Raw genomic sequence first — 15,991 nt, forward strand, 5'->3', positions numbered from 1 at the left:
GATTATGTAGAATCCCTGAAATTTTCAGGGAATATGTAGAATCACTGGCCAGTTTAGAGATTATATATAATCACTAAAATTTTCAGGGATTATGTATAATCACTAGAAAACACGTCAGGGATTATACATAATAACTGAAATAAAGAAATAGTGTATTTATAAAGAAAATGAATAAAAGTCAATTAATTTATGCTATAAAATCATATTAAAACAGCATTACACTGTATAAACATAAATTGTAAAATGTTAAGAACAAAATACCAAAATGATAACCCCAATTTTAAAAATGCTAGGCACAATATATTAAAATGTTTAACACAATATATTAAAATAAAATGCTTCATATCTGTTTTTACCACAATATCCATATTTAAAAAAAACTTCCCTTCACATATTGAATCAGATATAATGACCCTCCCAAGAGAAATAAAGTGTTCAGTAAAAACATCTGTAGGTATCCCCTAACTAGTGGCTCTTAAGAGCCTGTGTCGCTCACCTTGGTCTATGTGCATATTCAACAAAAGATGGATTAATGACAAAATTGTGTTTTGGTGATGGTGATGTGTTTGTAGATCTTACTTTACTAAACATTCTTGCTACTTACAATTATCTTCACTATAATGAACTTGGCCCATTAGTAAAAGAGGAAAATATTTTGTTAAAAATTTACAAAAATTTACAAAATTTATGAAAATTGTTAAAAATTGACTGTAAAGGGCTGTAACTCCTTGAGGGGTCAACTGACCATTTTTGTCATGCTTATTTATTTGTAGATCTTACTTTGCTGAACATAATTGCTGTTAACAGTTTATCTCTATCTACAATAATATTCAAGATAATAACCAAAAACGGCAAAATTTCTTTAAAAATTACCAATTCAGGGGCAGCAACCCAACAACCGATTGTCCAATTTGTCTGAAAATTTCTGGGCAGCTAGATCTTGACTTAATACACAATTTAACCCCTGTTAGATTTGCTCTAAATGCTTCGGTTTCAGAGTTATAAGCCAAAATCTACATTTTACCCTCTATGTTCTATTTTTAGCCATGGCGGCCATCTTTGTTGGTTGGCCGGGTCACACCACACATTTTTTAAACTAGATACCCCAATGATGACTGTGGCCAAGTTTGGTTAAATTTGGCCCAGTAGTTTCAGAGGAGAAGATTTATGTAAAAGTTAACGACGACGGACGACGGACGATGGACGACGACGACGGACGCCAAGTGATGAGAAAAGTTCACTTGGCCTTTTAGGCCAGGTGAGCTAAAAAAGGAATCAGCAACTTCAAACTGGTCCGGGCAAGATACCATGTCTTTCTTTTTGCCAGGCGATATCCTTTTTCAGACTTTTGGTGAACAATTACCATTATATTTTTTGGGATTCCCTTTCCTTTTTTACCCTGTGAAATTGCTTCCGCTAAAATTTTGTTCTAATTGTCAATCCTTAAATTTTCTATACATTTAGATGTGTAAGTTCTCTCTGTTTCAATTTCTTGTTCATTTGAACAAAAAAAAAAAAAAAAAAAAAAACAGATGTTCATAATCTTCTTCACCATTTGTTTTACATGTACCACAAATAACATGCTCCTTGGATTTACAAATAGAACATGAATATTTATTTAACGCTGGCTTTTAATAAACAAACACTACATGTAAAGTTATCGCTAAAAAGAGGGAATCTTAATATTATAAATTTTGAAGTCTTCAACTTTATCTCAAAACCCTGTGTTGGTTATATCTTTAAGATCATCCTCTGTGTTTAAAAGCAAAATTATTTCGTTTGGCAAGGAATATGAAAGTAAAAAAATCATAATTTGAGCCGCGTCGGATAGAAATCGACCTTATGCAAAAAAAATCTCAATTTGAGTTTTATTCATATTAATTTTGCTTATAGTCATACAATTTGAATGCAAAAAACCGTTTTACTCTAGCTTTCTTCTTTTAAAAGTTTCGCTATTTCAAAGTTGTGACGGCTACATGCATATATTTAACTTCAGAATCTCACGACAACGTCGTGAAATTAGCATTATCGTGCATTAATTTTATTCTTTATCGGTCCTTTTCTCGTTATAGAGAGAGCCACGAAAACATGCATTTGTATACAATATTTAATTTATTTTATAAGATTGTTACAATGAAAACATAGTATGAAATTCAAAACAGTGTAGCTGTGGCCATTGATTGACCCATCAAAATCATCCATTGACTGGTACAATTTACGTGAACGTTTGTCTGTAACAACCACTGTTCATGACGTACCTACGATAGACATTTAAACTGTGGGGTCACCAAAGGTTTCTTAACGCCTTTAATTATAAAATAATTCGAAAAATTAATCAGGAATAACCTTTGTGTTTTGATTTATATAATTGATATAAATCAAAATATCGTGTTATTTCTGATTAATTTTTCGAATTACTTAATTAGGTGTTGAGAACCTTTGGTGACCCCATAGTTTAAGTGTCTTTAAAAGTACATAGTGAGCATTGGTCGTTACATACAAACGTTCACCTAAATTGTCCCAGTCAATGAATGATTTTAATGTGTCAATCAATGGCCACAGCTACACTGTTTTGAATTTCATACTAAATGATTCTCTAGTTTTCAATCCAACTGTAACCAGTACATGTGAAATGTTACTCCTCTGAAGCACGAGGACAAAATTCGTCACGGAATTTATACTGGAAAAAAGGACTGACTTCATTGTACAGATAACGCATTCTCTTCTCTGTCAGCCCTGCTGGCTGAATAACTTCTGGAAGTGTCGTGAGCAACTCCGGTACGTTTGTGCTTTCCTTAAGCAAAGCCAGTCTTTTCTCCGGTTGATCAAGAGTTTCTCTCGCAAATACGACTCTAGTAAATCAGAAGTGATGGAATTTTCCTATACCTCTGGGTGGTTTGAAATAATTAGTGAAGAAATTACCCCATCTGTACCACTTTGAGCTGTGTTCGTCATCGTCATTTTCATTATAAACTTCTGACCTATTGCATTTGGCAGAATTGTCAACATTTTAACCAGTTGTGATACAGTGTTTACGTCCGACTTTCTAAATTTCTTTTTCAACATGCCAAAATTAAACATGCGTCACATAAACATTCTGTGTGCCCAGCAATCATAAAATGCAAACTAATAGTTTTGTGTAAACCCTTTGCGCACCTCCACAATAGATAATGTAAAGTAGTTTTATTTTTGTTTTGTCCCACAGAATTATCAGCATGAAAATGACACGCCTTTTCATCGTAAGTATTACCATGCAGATAATGGTGGAGCATGCTTAAAACAGCATTGGGTCCATGTGTCCGACTTCAATTTTCCCCGATTGTTTGTTGCTCATCAATAGAATAATTCGTTTGCATTGGAAAGTTTTCATCGCAAACTCCAAATATTTGAACCTTTCGAGGCGTTAAAAAGTAAAGAGCTCCAACCTCTTGGGACGAATGTTGCAAGTTTATATATTGTGAAAAGTCAATAGTGTGATGAACATTTTCAAAAATTTTTGAACATGGAGTGTTAAACTTTCCTATTGGAGACTCAGCCAACTAAATTCATCACGTGATCTTTGTGTACATAATTTATAATATTCACGCTGCGTCCGTGCAGACTGTATATGGTCAATTAATTTTTGAGTTCTCACTTATTTCGAGTCTTCTGAAATAGATCCGGAAATATCATCCCTCAACTGAAAGCACGTTTTACACAGATCCGTCTTTGGTTTCATAAATTGAATATGAGGGACACATGCATTCCAAACTTCTTTAAATACGGTTAGTTGAACATATTGTTGTTCTGAGTTAACGAATGCACTAACATATTTGGAGTGTATATATTTCTTGCTCTCGCTACAAGGTAGAAATTTACCACAACATTAAAAAGGAATGGAATTAATGACAAATTGAACCAAAAGAATTTTTCGATACGACTGGTTGTCGCGCTTTTTGCCATAATACATTTAATAGTTCAACAGTGATTTGTGACATATAGATCAAAATCCCAAATACTATCTCTTTAAATTATAGTAGTTCAAGTTTCAAAATAAACGGGTTTATTATTTATTAATCCGACATCACAGCTTATATCTTTCAAAATTGTTACCTTAATCACGCAGACGGACGGACGGACGCAAAATTGTAAGACCCACCGATGCATAGATCGGGAATTTTATTGCCCGAATACTAATTTTAAAGTTGTCGGGATATGAAAAAGGGGGTTTAAAAGGTTTTATTTTGAAAGTTATTAGTTTTCGAAATACATGTACACATGTATTATGCAATAGTTTTCCTCTTTCTTTCAATTTCTAAATAGAATTCTGAAATGTCATTGAATATAAATTACACGCAACACGTACATTTCTAAATTTCTGAATAGATATGAACAGATAAATTGCACGCACATAGTACAAAATCCACCTAGAGCACGGGTTGGTCTTTGTTTAATATTGTATAGTGTGTTGTTGTTTCTTTTTAGATTGTTCAAAATGCAACGGTACAATGATATGAATAACTTTTGACCTATTTTTGTTTTTGCGTGTCTCACTGTGTGTAGCGAAGTTTTGCAATACAGCACAAATTTTGTTTTATACTACCAGAAATAGTTTTTCAGAATATTACTTAAGTTTAGTTAAGCTTAAGAATTGCATAAGACAGGTGTTACTTTCACTTAGTATAAAATGTAAAAATAGATCGTGAACGTAAAAATAGTTCAATATGTAGAACGTATTAGGAAATACATACCTTAGCAAAACAATGTATTCCTGTTAGCCAAAACTGATACTAAGGTTGAGAAATATGTTATTTAGAAAAGGACAGGATTCAGGAAGAATTTTTTTATCAGATAATTTGAAAATGTTCATGTCGGACCGGATAAAGCGGTTTCCGTGAAAGATTTATATTGGCATTTTTTACTAAACTTATCAGAAATAATATACTAGTTTTGTCCTATATGTATGGAATACGTTAGCTAAAGGCTCGATTTAATCAGATTAAAATTGTAAGGTTTCCCCGTATATCTTTTTTTTTTTACAAATTTCATATAAAACCCCACTAAAAAAAGGGAAGGCATATATATTATGTTGGATTTTCACCAGTACAGAGTTAAAAGACGCAGAATCGTCTAAAGTATACTAGTTTAATTTGTCATAGTTTTGTCGACCATAACTTTTGTTTCTCATGTTATGAACATGTATAAACGTTATAGTTTTTACAATTTAATTTCGTTGAAATACATAAGAAATTTTTGAACAAAAACAATACTGGTTATATTACCAAAAATTGAAAACGTTATACAACAAAAATCTATCCAAATAAACTGACAATTCTGCTTCTATTGGTACCTAGTACATTAAAATCCGATCAGAAATGTCCCCACAATATTTTTTTGAAAAAACGTAGTTTTGTCAGAAAGCGACATGTTTTTTTTTATAACGTCAGAAACTACCTGTATGAAAACTTGTGAAACTTTATCGTAACGTTACTCGGTTTGACGTCGAATTGCATAAGGTCGATTTCTATCCGACGCGGCTCATTTGTCTATATTTTTTTTTATCAAACAAAGGATCCTTAAATTATTCATATTCCCTGAAATTGTATTAGGGAATTTGTAGAATAATAGTTAAAGTTTTCAGTGATTATGTAAAATCACTGGTCATTTTCAGGGATTATATATAATTACTAATGATTTTAGTGATTCTACATATTCCCTGAAAAATCTGGGATTCTACATAATCCCTGATTATACAAATTCACTATAACATATATACATAAGGCGTCATCATTGATATGATCAAAATTTACACGAACTCGCATTGATATGATCATAATTTACATGAATTATCATTGATATGGTCATAAATGTTATTAAACTATTTGCGAACTATTTTCATATTCTATTTATGAAGAAAAAACGAGCTTTCATACACATGGTAATTCTGATGAATATGATGAGTTTATGGTACATTGTGTAAAACATTATTTAACAGCTATCAGAGATCTTAACACATGCATTATTTTGAATTGATTATCCCAGTATGACTGATATTTAGCTTTCTAATTTTATATCACAATCTTCGTTCGATTCTGACTGGGGAATACATTTCTGTTTTGAATAAAGGCCTTCATCAGTATCCTCGTTCGCTTCTGACTGGGGAATGCATTTCTGTTTTGAATAAAGGCCTTCATAGTTTTCAATACATTCATAATCTGGGTCACAAATTTCAACCTCTGTTTCTACTTTTAAAATATCCTTTCCACTTGAAGTACCGTAAAGGTTTTTAGAGTCGTTTGCAATGTTTTCTTTTTTTAAGTTCTTTTCAGCCTGGAATGCATGATCATATGTATCATCGATTTCCTCTTCATTATTTGTTACTCCCTCAAATGGTTTACTTAGGGCATTTTGACTTGCACCAGCCTTTATTAATTCATAATTTTCCACATGCTCTTCTTCCTCTGTTCCCTGATTTTTCCACGCTTCCTGGCGAGATGTTTGTGCATCCTCATAGACTGAAGGTTCCTCTGGTTCATGTGCATCAGGTGTCTCGGGTGCCACATGTTTTTTGTCACTTAAGGAAGCACGTTTTTTAGTTGTGTTATCTCCCTGGTCTGTTTTCTCAGAAAGAGGCTTAGTAACTTTGTTCGACTCAAGGGGAAGTTCGAGCTCATCATACAGATTTTCTGAATCCTGGTCATTTTCCTCTATGGTAACTGCAAATTCCGCTTTATCATTTGGCTTTTTATCTTTTGATTTTGAAATTGCTACTAATCCTTTCTCCTTTTCTGTGTTCTTTTGTTCTTTGCTTTTTTGTATTTCCATATTACTCTTGCTAGAAAGGTCACCGATTGATTTAGTTTTACCACTAACTTTATCTTGTAATTCACGTTTGAATTCGGCAGAGGAGGCAAGATGAGGATACTGAAATTTAGTCGATTCTTTAATATCTGTGTTGTCTGCCGCTTCTACTATCTGCTTTGTTGGAGGAGGTGACTGTTCTGCCCTCGGTATGGGTTCTGACATCCGGTTTGATGATGTTTTTTTTGTTTCAGACTGTGAAAAACCAAGTTTATTTGTTAACTGTTCACTAGCTCTCCTTCTGGTAAGTCTATCAATTGATTTAGTGATTGCGGAGGAATCCTCATACATGAACGCGAAGGTCCCTGCACCTGTTTCACTCCTACGTCCGGCTTGTATCACAAAATCGTTGTCTTGTTTACCATATCTTCTCAATGCATCATAATACCATCTGTACTTGGCTTCTTTTGTTACTACGTCCTCTAACATAAGACACACTTCCGAGACATAAAGACGGTATGTGCTCGTCAGGCCAAGTCTTTCTGTATCTTCATTTTGTTTCAACGTCACATCAAACCTAGCAGCTGAAATAAATAAAAAAAAAAGGACTACAAGCTACAGTTATGTGTGTTCTTCAGTATGATAGCTCAAGTTTTCAACATAAAAAAAAAACAACCGAATGGATCTGAGGAACCTTGTGCATAAAAATGCAATGTCCCAATGCAAGTGAACATCTTAAAAGTGTTTCGAAAAAAGTGTAAAAAGACATTTATTTTCAATTATAAAGTCGACAGACGATTTCGATAATGTTGAATTATTTCCAGATAATTTCTAGTTGATCATTTCGTTATTTACAAATTATATCGATCTGCCCTAGTATTTGATAACATTGGTGGTAAACATCAGTTAAGGACAATACATTCTATGGAGAATGGAATGATGTTATCGGTCACGTTGACTTATTAGTACCTTGTTGTGTCCTGCTTATAACTTTTGATATTTACAATTTCTCTTTATTCAAATAATGTTAACCAAAACACAATTATTGGTAAATATTGTCATTCATGAGCAATAACTCGTGTATGGATTCGACACGTTTTCGGTCATGTTAAACATTTTTGTAAATGTTGTTCTGTTGATCAGTTCGATATCCACGTTCTCTACATTTCACAAAATACAAATAGCTGACAAATGTTAATCAAGGACAATAATTATTAAACGGAGTCATCTAAATATTTCTGCCATTAGATCCTTATAAAAACTGCCAAAAGTTACATTGTAACAGCAGGACAGAATCTCATTAGGTTCTAATAACAGAAATCTTTATCTTTATCTCAACATAATTGTAAAAATTTAAGAAAATTAAAAAAAAAAGAAGTTTTGACCAGATTTGTGAACAATTTAACAGGCAGCACTAACGGATGGTGATAGTCGACGAACTTAAATTCATGGCAATAGGTCACAATGCATGTTGTCCAGGTAAGCTAAAATGAGATACCATGATGAATTGTTTAACTAAACTATTCACGGCAATAACGAAATACAGTTTTCATTTCCCTGTTTATGGTCAGAGGAATCACTTAACTAAATCATATGCTTTATGAAAAATATTGTGTTCAGAACAATTGCAATCAGAAGAATTTTATCTTTATCGAATTTCAAATTATTCTGAGTAGAAATAAGATAAGGTGCTTAAATAAATGATTTTCCCGATTTTTGCGAGTTTCCTAGAATTTTCATTAAGGATTTTATCAAAAATAAATGAATAGTAATTTGATTAACAGGACGGATGAAAAATACTGCTATCAGTTATACAATTTACAAACAAGTGAAAGCATTAAAAATACCTTTTATATTCATTTGATTAATGGTAAAAAGTTTAAAATGCAAAATAAAAGAGCATAGTATAACCTACGTATATTTCTCGATGAAGCCTGTGTTCTCCCTAGATTTTGTACTTGTTTTTATGAAGGTTGGAGGCTCGACAAATTATATAATAATATTGAGAAATTGGTAATCATCGTGATATATGGAACCCCGCATGACAATGGTATTGACTAAGACAGCGATAGTGACCGTTCCTTAGGCGAGTTCATTATCGCTGTTGCAGTCAATACCACTGTCCTACGGGCAGTTAATGTATCACGATAATGAACAGTTCTTCAATAACTGCTATGTTTATTTCATAGAGAAATCATGTTTGTTTTAAATTATAAATTAGAATTGTTCAAAGCAAACTCGATTTTTTGTACGATTTTTATAGGACAGAGTGAAGAACAGTCAGAGGGATTCACTGCCACCATTCATTTAAGTGCAATGTTTCAGTGTATGAATACAAAATAAAGTTTTCTATAATTTTATAATGAACGAAAACATATGGTACAATTCAGCAATTTCAATGAGTTAAGGCAGAAAAGGTTTCACTGACATTTGAACTAAAGAAACCACGCCCCACAGGTAATTAAAAACCGTTAAATACCATTTTTACCGTTTTTTCTTGTCCGTTTTTTTTATGTTAAAGACCGATGGTTTTTTTTTACTGAAGAATAAAGAATGTCATGTGACTTCTTGTAATTCAGTAAGAGAAGCTTATTCTTAACCGATATGAAATAAAGATCGTTGTTGTAAATTTTCAAGAATTAGAACTTGAACGACAAATTGTTAAATCTAATTTTCTAAGGATGGGCTTGTATTAATGCAAGGGGTCCCATTATGCCATAATATCAAAACAATAAAAACAAACTAAAAACATTACTTATTTTCAATTTCATTGCTCGTTCACGTAAATCTTTTCTCTCTGATGACCAAAACGTTTGTCTTTTTTTCAACAGGTTTTATCATGAATATGTAGGCTTCTCAGGTTTAGAGGAACAAAAGAGAACCAATAACACAACTTTAACGCGTTACATATTTTAACCGAAACTTAACACTGCTAAAAAGTCGAAAACAAGTCCCAATGATCTGATAAGAAACATTTAATGATTAGAAATTCAACATTTCTGAAACTCTTTACTTAATTGAATACTACATATATCAATGATAAAATACCGAACAACTTACTGTTCTCCGGTCCAGAATCATATAAAACATTATCTTTGAATCCTGTCTCTGACTCATCATCATCATTATCACCAACAGAAGACGACTCTTCATTACCAACGGCAACTTGTGCATTGTTCTGTAAACAATTGTACCAACTGTCAGTTTCAGTTTGGTTGGAGAATAATAGTGAGAATTTCTGTTTCTTCAAATAAACATCTATGTAAAATTCCTTTGAAAATTCTTTTATTACTTTATCAAAACCTTTGACACGAGAAAGCTTGAATTTATTTCTAAGCTTTAATGTACTAGTATTTCCTTTGCTGTCATAGCAGTTTAGAATCAGAGATTCATCGCTCTTAATTAGTTTGCAATATCTTTTATTCTTCTGTTTCTGTAAAAAAAAATACATATTAAAAGGATAAGTGAACCATAAGGATAAAAAATAAGGTTATATTTCGATTAAACGTACAATCCTGAGATTTCACTTTAATCGGTAAGGTGCAGATGACACTGTCATAGATATGCTATAAATGATATATTTGACCAAGTTAGGTACAGATGTCACTGTCATAGACATTCATATAAATGATATATTTGACCGAGTAAGGTGCAGATGACACTGTCATAAACATGATATAAATAATATATTTGATCAAGTAAGGTGCAGATGACACTGTCATAGACATTCATATAAATGATATATTTTACCAAGTAAGGTGCAGATGACACTGTCATAGACATTCATATAAATAATATATTTGACCAAGTAGAGTGCAGATGACACTGTCACAGACATGATATAAATAATATATTTGATCAAGTAAGGTGCAGATGACACTGTCATAGACATGCTATAAATGATATATTTGACCAAGTAGGGTGCAGATGACACTGTTAAGACATGCTATTAATGATATATTTGACCAAGTAAGGTGCAGATGACACTGTCATTGACATGATATAAATGATATATTTTTCCACGAAGGGTGCAGATGAATCTGTCATAGACATGATATAAATGATATATATCCTGATAGATATGATGAGTTTATTATTGGACCAAGAAGGGTGCAGATGTCACTGTCATAGACTGTGTCTGACATCAACACAATAATACTTCAGCGTCAGTTGTATTTACACAACACTGGAGATCAAACAGGCATGTTTGTTGTGGAAATGAAAACTTTAAAATTGACAAAATTTACGAACAAGTGTGAACACTTTAACACTTGGTTTGATGAAAGTTTTAGATTCATTACATCATAATGGCTGGCATTCAATGAGTTTTGCTCATTGAAACATGGGTTGGCATTATAATGGTCAACATTTTACATCTTACTGACCCTCAGTAGTCATAGATATTTATAGATGTATTGATTTAATAATAAGAAATGAGCAAGAAATGGAAAAAATATTACTGAATCATTTTCAATAATTGGTAAAAGTTTTCAGGACACCTGAATCATACATCATTAATATTCAATCTTTTTCAAAGATGATAACAAAACTGCATATCAAATAATGAGAACGACCTAAAAAATGTGTTAATCCCGAACGCGTAGATGCCTTTTTCTGGCCATCATTTCTGGTCATTTTGCAAAAACACTTTTTTGGTTTAAAAATATCTTATCAAGGAATCGTTCTGAGCAAAATGAACCATACAAAAACCCTGGAGTAAACTCATGAGCTCTGTAACAAGAAGTAGATCATGTTCCACATGTGGCACCTGCCGTGTAACTTATGTAAATACAAACCCGCTGATACGTCTAATCCAGAAGCTGACATTCGGGTAGGTGACAATATTTTGTTTACAATTGGAACTGGTATCCCTAAAACGGTCAACCAATTCGTGATGACATCCGTAAAATTTTCGACTGAATGATTTCTACCTCATCTCTTAGAACTCTTGTTTAATAGCTTCATTGTTAGCAACAACCCTCTATCAACGAAATCATGATGGGAAATGCAAGCTCTGAAATATCATTCGCGTATAAACAGATAGAAGCATAACCATAGAAATGACTACGTAAGGGAATTGCCTTTCTTTCAATTGTAAAATAATTGTCATTGAGTATATATGTAATCTGTGATATTGTATTGCTTTCCTAGAATCTAAAACTTTCATTTTATTTGGAAAGAAACAACTATAGAAGGACGGAAGCACTTAGATAAGAGTTTTAGTAGGTAAATGTATGTAACAGTAGCTTTAAATCTTATTTAATCGATTAAGACAAATCGTATGAACTCAAAAAGGGAGTGTCTTCCTTTGTACATGCATCTTCCGTCACACGCAGTCAGAATTGCTTAATATGGAGAAAAAACACATTTGATAAAATTACAGATTAGACACGGTTATCTTATGATCTCAATTTCAAAATGAGTTTATTTTTACATGGGGTTAGATGAAGGACGATTGTCTTGCTATATTTTTGCCAAATTTTATATTTGGCACTATGTATAGAATATAGAAAATCTCTATAATATTGCATATGAATGGAATTTATCTGTAACAAGTCATGAATTTGACAGTTGTTCTCCATTCGTTTGCTGCGTTTGAGCTATTTTAAGCAATTTATTTTCAATTTTAATATTCCTTGAAGTTCGGTATTTTATTAATTTACTTCTCACTATTTGAATGTGTGTCTCTTTTCTTGGTGTCATTCAATATCTTCAAATGCGTACTTTATTTGGCATTTTAACATTCTTGATTCAGGCTTCACTGACGAGTCTTTTATAGAAGTGATAAGGTTTTTCTACTGTAAGTTGGTGCTGACATATATTCAGCCACTGTCATTTCTCTCTCTTTAAAGCTATATACAGTAATGATATAAAGATTGCAAATCTGTATTTGGCCTTAAGATTGATGACTAGTCTACAATTTTTGATTCTAATGGCTATGGATTTAACTCATAACTTTATGGTTACATTTATTTTTTCAAAAAAATTGGCTCATTATTTAAATGCAGGATGGATACATTTCTGTGGAAGGACTGAAGGTTTCTGGTATAACTTTAAGGGTAACACTTAAAAAGAATGCACTAAACAAGGTAAGAGAAGCACACTCTGATTTATCAAAACGGCGGATGAAATCTGTTGAGATACAATCTACTACACTCAGTATTGCTTCAGTTGAAAATGTTCGTCACGGCTTAACTACTGTAACTTCATAAACTAATTAGGTATTTATCTGAATTCCGCGGCATATTTGACGACATTATATTTAAGTATTCATGCAGGAGTTATGGTATATCGTGTATATACGTCACAGTAGCTATAAACAATTATTCTAAACGCACAAGCTAGTCATCACTAACGTCTAAATCTTTTTAATTCGTCTTATGATATTCCCTGTGTGTACATCAGCTTGAAGTATCTTTTTTTTTTAATTTGGAGGTGCAAAATGTAACAGAAGACCTGGCACAGCAGTATATCATGGTTTCCCTCTTAATATTAGAACTACTACTACACTGCCAGGTCATGTCTTGTATAGTAAGATACCAAGTAACCAACTTTGCTTCGAGTATATCTCCATTATCTTAGCTACTTAAAACAAAGATCAATGACAACATCACTACATTTCATAGCCCTTGCTACAATGCTTATCCTTAATTCTGGTAATCTGTTCAATTTGTTAACATAACGTTAGATGAACGGACTTACTGAACAGAAAATATTTGCCAGAATCACATGTCATATATGAGTACTCTTGTATTCTTCATTGACAATAAAATTACCATGTTTCAATCAAATGCTGATTTCATTTTACATTTATGTATAGTCTTAAATAATAAAAGTGCAAAAAATTAATAACAAATTTTCTTCAAACATGACAATAAATATATTACTTACTAAAATTCCACATCGTATAGTTATCTCTCCTTCCTTTAACAGATAGTTTGAATCTGACATTATAAACAGTAATGTATTCCCTTGTTCATATCTACTGTGAAAGCCTTAACCAGGAAGAGTGGTGGGTAATATGAAAGTATGAAAAGGAGAGATGTTTATCAAACTCTGTACAGTTTATCTGTTTGATGACATCAACAATTTGTTAAGAATTCGATAATAATATATAATTAGCAACTGAAATAATATATTTTAGCTTAATACTGTGTATAGATGCATACAAAATCATACCCTTTTCGCTCATATTCGTACTCTTCTTTAAGAAATAAATGATAGAACTTTCTCATATGAAGTACATGATTAAAAGCAAAAAATTATATACAGGCCAACATTCATATAAAACAGAAAAAGCAATATATCTCCGTATACTAGTTTATGGTATATTATTTACATGTATATGATACCCCTGCTATTTCTTAAAAAAATTTTGCATGGCTGTCTTCACTCTGTCAAATTAAGTAATCTTATTTCACTTACAGCCGCTTCAAAAATGAGGCGGAAGATATCAATTAGTCTTCAAACATATAGGTCGATTACAAGGGGACGTTGTCATGACAAAAAAGGAAAAATTATTAAAAGAAAAACAATAGCGAGCAAAACACAACAAAGAAAACTAAAGACTGAGCACCCCCCCCTAAAACAATATAAAATAAAAATGTCGCAACAAAAAGAACGGGGGTCGCATGTATTCAACTACAGCACTGTTCTTCCTTATTTCATAAGTTTAATGTGAGTGCACATGCTAAGATATCTCGATAACATCACCGACCATTGGTTTTATGCGGAAAGTCTTAGATAAAGTTTTTACTAAATGTGTCCGATCAGATTAATCCTATCACACAAACATTTACAAATAAAAATTATTTCATACACCGAAGATATTCCACGTTTTGCTTATAGTGTTTGAAAAACAAAACTTAAGATCGACTAATGAACTAGGAAAATGAGGTCAAGGTCGGGTAATAACTACCAGATCGACATGTCCACCTTACAATCATCCCATACATCACATAAAGTTGACATACTGCTATAGTGTCTGAGAAACGGACCTACTCACGTCACTGTAACCTCGATCATGAAAATAAGGTCGAGGTCAGATGACTACTGACTGGTAAATAGTCTAATTCGGTAGGTCAAATTCGTGAAAAGGAAACGGGATTATAGTTACGACATAAGGAACATATCCGATATCATCTGTGACAGGAATATTCCATAACCGTCAACCAACTCGAGAGACGTCCGTAAAAGGAGTAGGTACGGTAAGGACCGATTTTGGCCTCTAATTTCAGATTCATCTGACGAAAGATTTTGACCACTTTTTAAACACTTAAGTGTCTATTTCATTTGATTATATTAGTTTATGTGAAAATTTTTAACTGATTCAGTCATTAAAATGATCCGATTCAAGCTCAAATAAGAAAAATCTACCAAATATGCCGAAAAATGTCACTTCACAGATGGTTTTTGTCAAAAATGAAAGTGGCCGCATCCGTGTTCATCCACAACTTTTATATATGTTATGTATTATCATCAAATACAACTTACATTTCAATATTAAGGATGAACACGAATGCGGCCACTTTCGTTTTACACGGAAACCGTCTAAAATTTAACTAAAATGCTAGAATTTTGAAGATTTCAGTAATTTAGCATGACTTAATGGTGCTACAACACGATATATGTGCATTGTATTGTCAAAAACAGCCCATATTTATGTCGCAGAAGCATTCTTCTGTCCAATAAATAACTAAAAATTTATATTTTAACAATTTTGTAAAACTGTTATATTTTGGGGCCAAAAAGGGGTCTTACCGGACCTACTCCAAATTACGACGGGAGGATTTCAACTTCATCATTTTGAAGTTTTGGTTTGGTAGCTTCCTTGTAAGCAGCAACCCTCTACCAAGGAAATCATACCCGGAAATATCGTATCTACTGGGAGATATATATTACGTATGCAGGCGCTGCTGGAATGCTGCTACATGGAAATGGAAAGTTCAAAATTAGGAAGCTTGAAATCATCTTTTTGTCGTAATTTTTCGTTTTAAACCGACCCACATTGTCAATTTCTAGATGTAGTTTAAGATATGAGTCAGACTTTACTGTATCTGTTGTATTCTTTATCTCTAGTTATTTAGTGAGAGAACATCATCTATATAGCGGAAAGTAAAGTTAAACGATATTCCTAACTTTCTTTCTATCTTCCTTAAAAGTTCCTGTATGAAGCAAGCCTAATAAGAATAAAGGAACAGGTAGGAAAGAA

The 15,991-nt window shown here is 32.6% G+C and overlaps 1 protein-coding gene across 1 annotated transcript; it reads right to left on the reverse strand.

Moving 5' to 3' along the window:
• Positions 1-5,868: 5,868 nt before the first annotated feature.
• On the reverse strand, positions 5,869-13,793 carry LOC143073615 (uncharacterized). Its single transcript, XM_076249286.1, has 3 exons — positions 13,672-13,793; positions 9,841-10,213; positions 5,869-7,364 (listed from the first exon to the last, which is right to left on the reverse strand). The coding sequence occupies exons 1-3, from the start codon at positions 13,729-13,731 to the stop codon at positions 6,034-6,036; spliced, it is 1,764 nt and encodes a 587-aa protein (XP_076105401.1). The 5' UTR covers positions 13,732-13,793; the 3' UTR covers positions 5,869-6,033.
• Positions 13,794-15,991: the final 2,198 nt, after the last annotated feature.

This window comes from Mytilus galloprovincialis, chromosome 4, assembly GCF_965363235.1.
Source record: "Mytilus galloprovincialis chromosome 4, xbMytGall1.hap1.1, whole genome shotgun sequence".
Classification (NCBI taxonomy): Eukaryota; Metazoa; Mollusca; class Bivalvia; order Mytilida; family Mytilidae; genus Mytilus; species Mytilus galloprovincialis.

Coding starts and splice junctions, on each gene's coding strand:
- LOC143073615 (XM_076249286.1), bottom strand. CDS start 13,731: ATGTCAGATTCAAACTATCTGTTAAAGGAAGGAGAGATAACTATACGA. Junction 10,214..13,671: donor CTATACGATGTGGAATTTTA/GTAAGTAATATA, acceptor TTTTTTTTACAG/AAACAGAAGAATAAAAGATA. Junction 7,365..9,840: donor TGATTCTGGACCGGAGAACA/GTAAGTTGTTCG, acceptor TATTTATTTCAG/CTGCTAGGTTTGATGTGACG.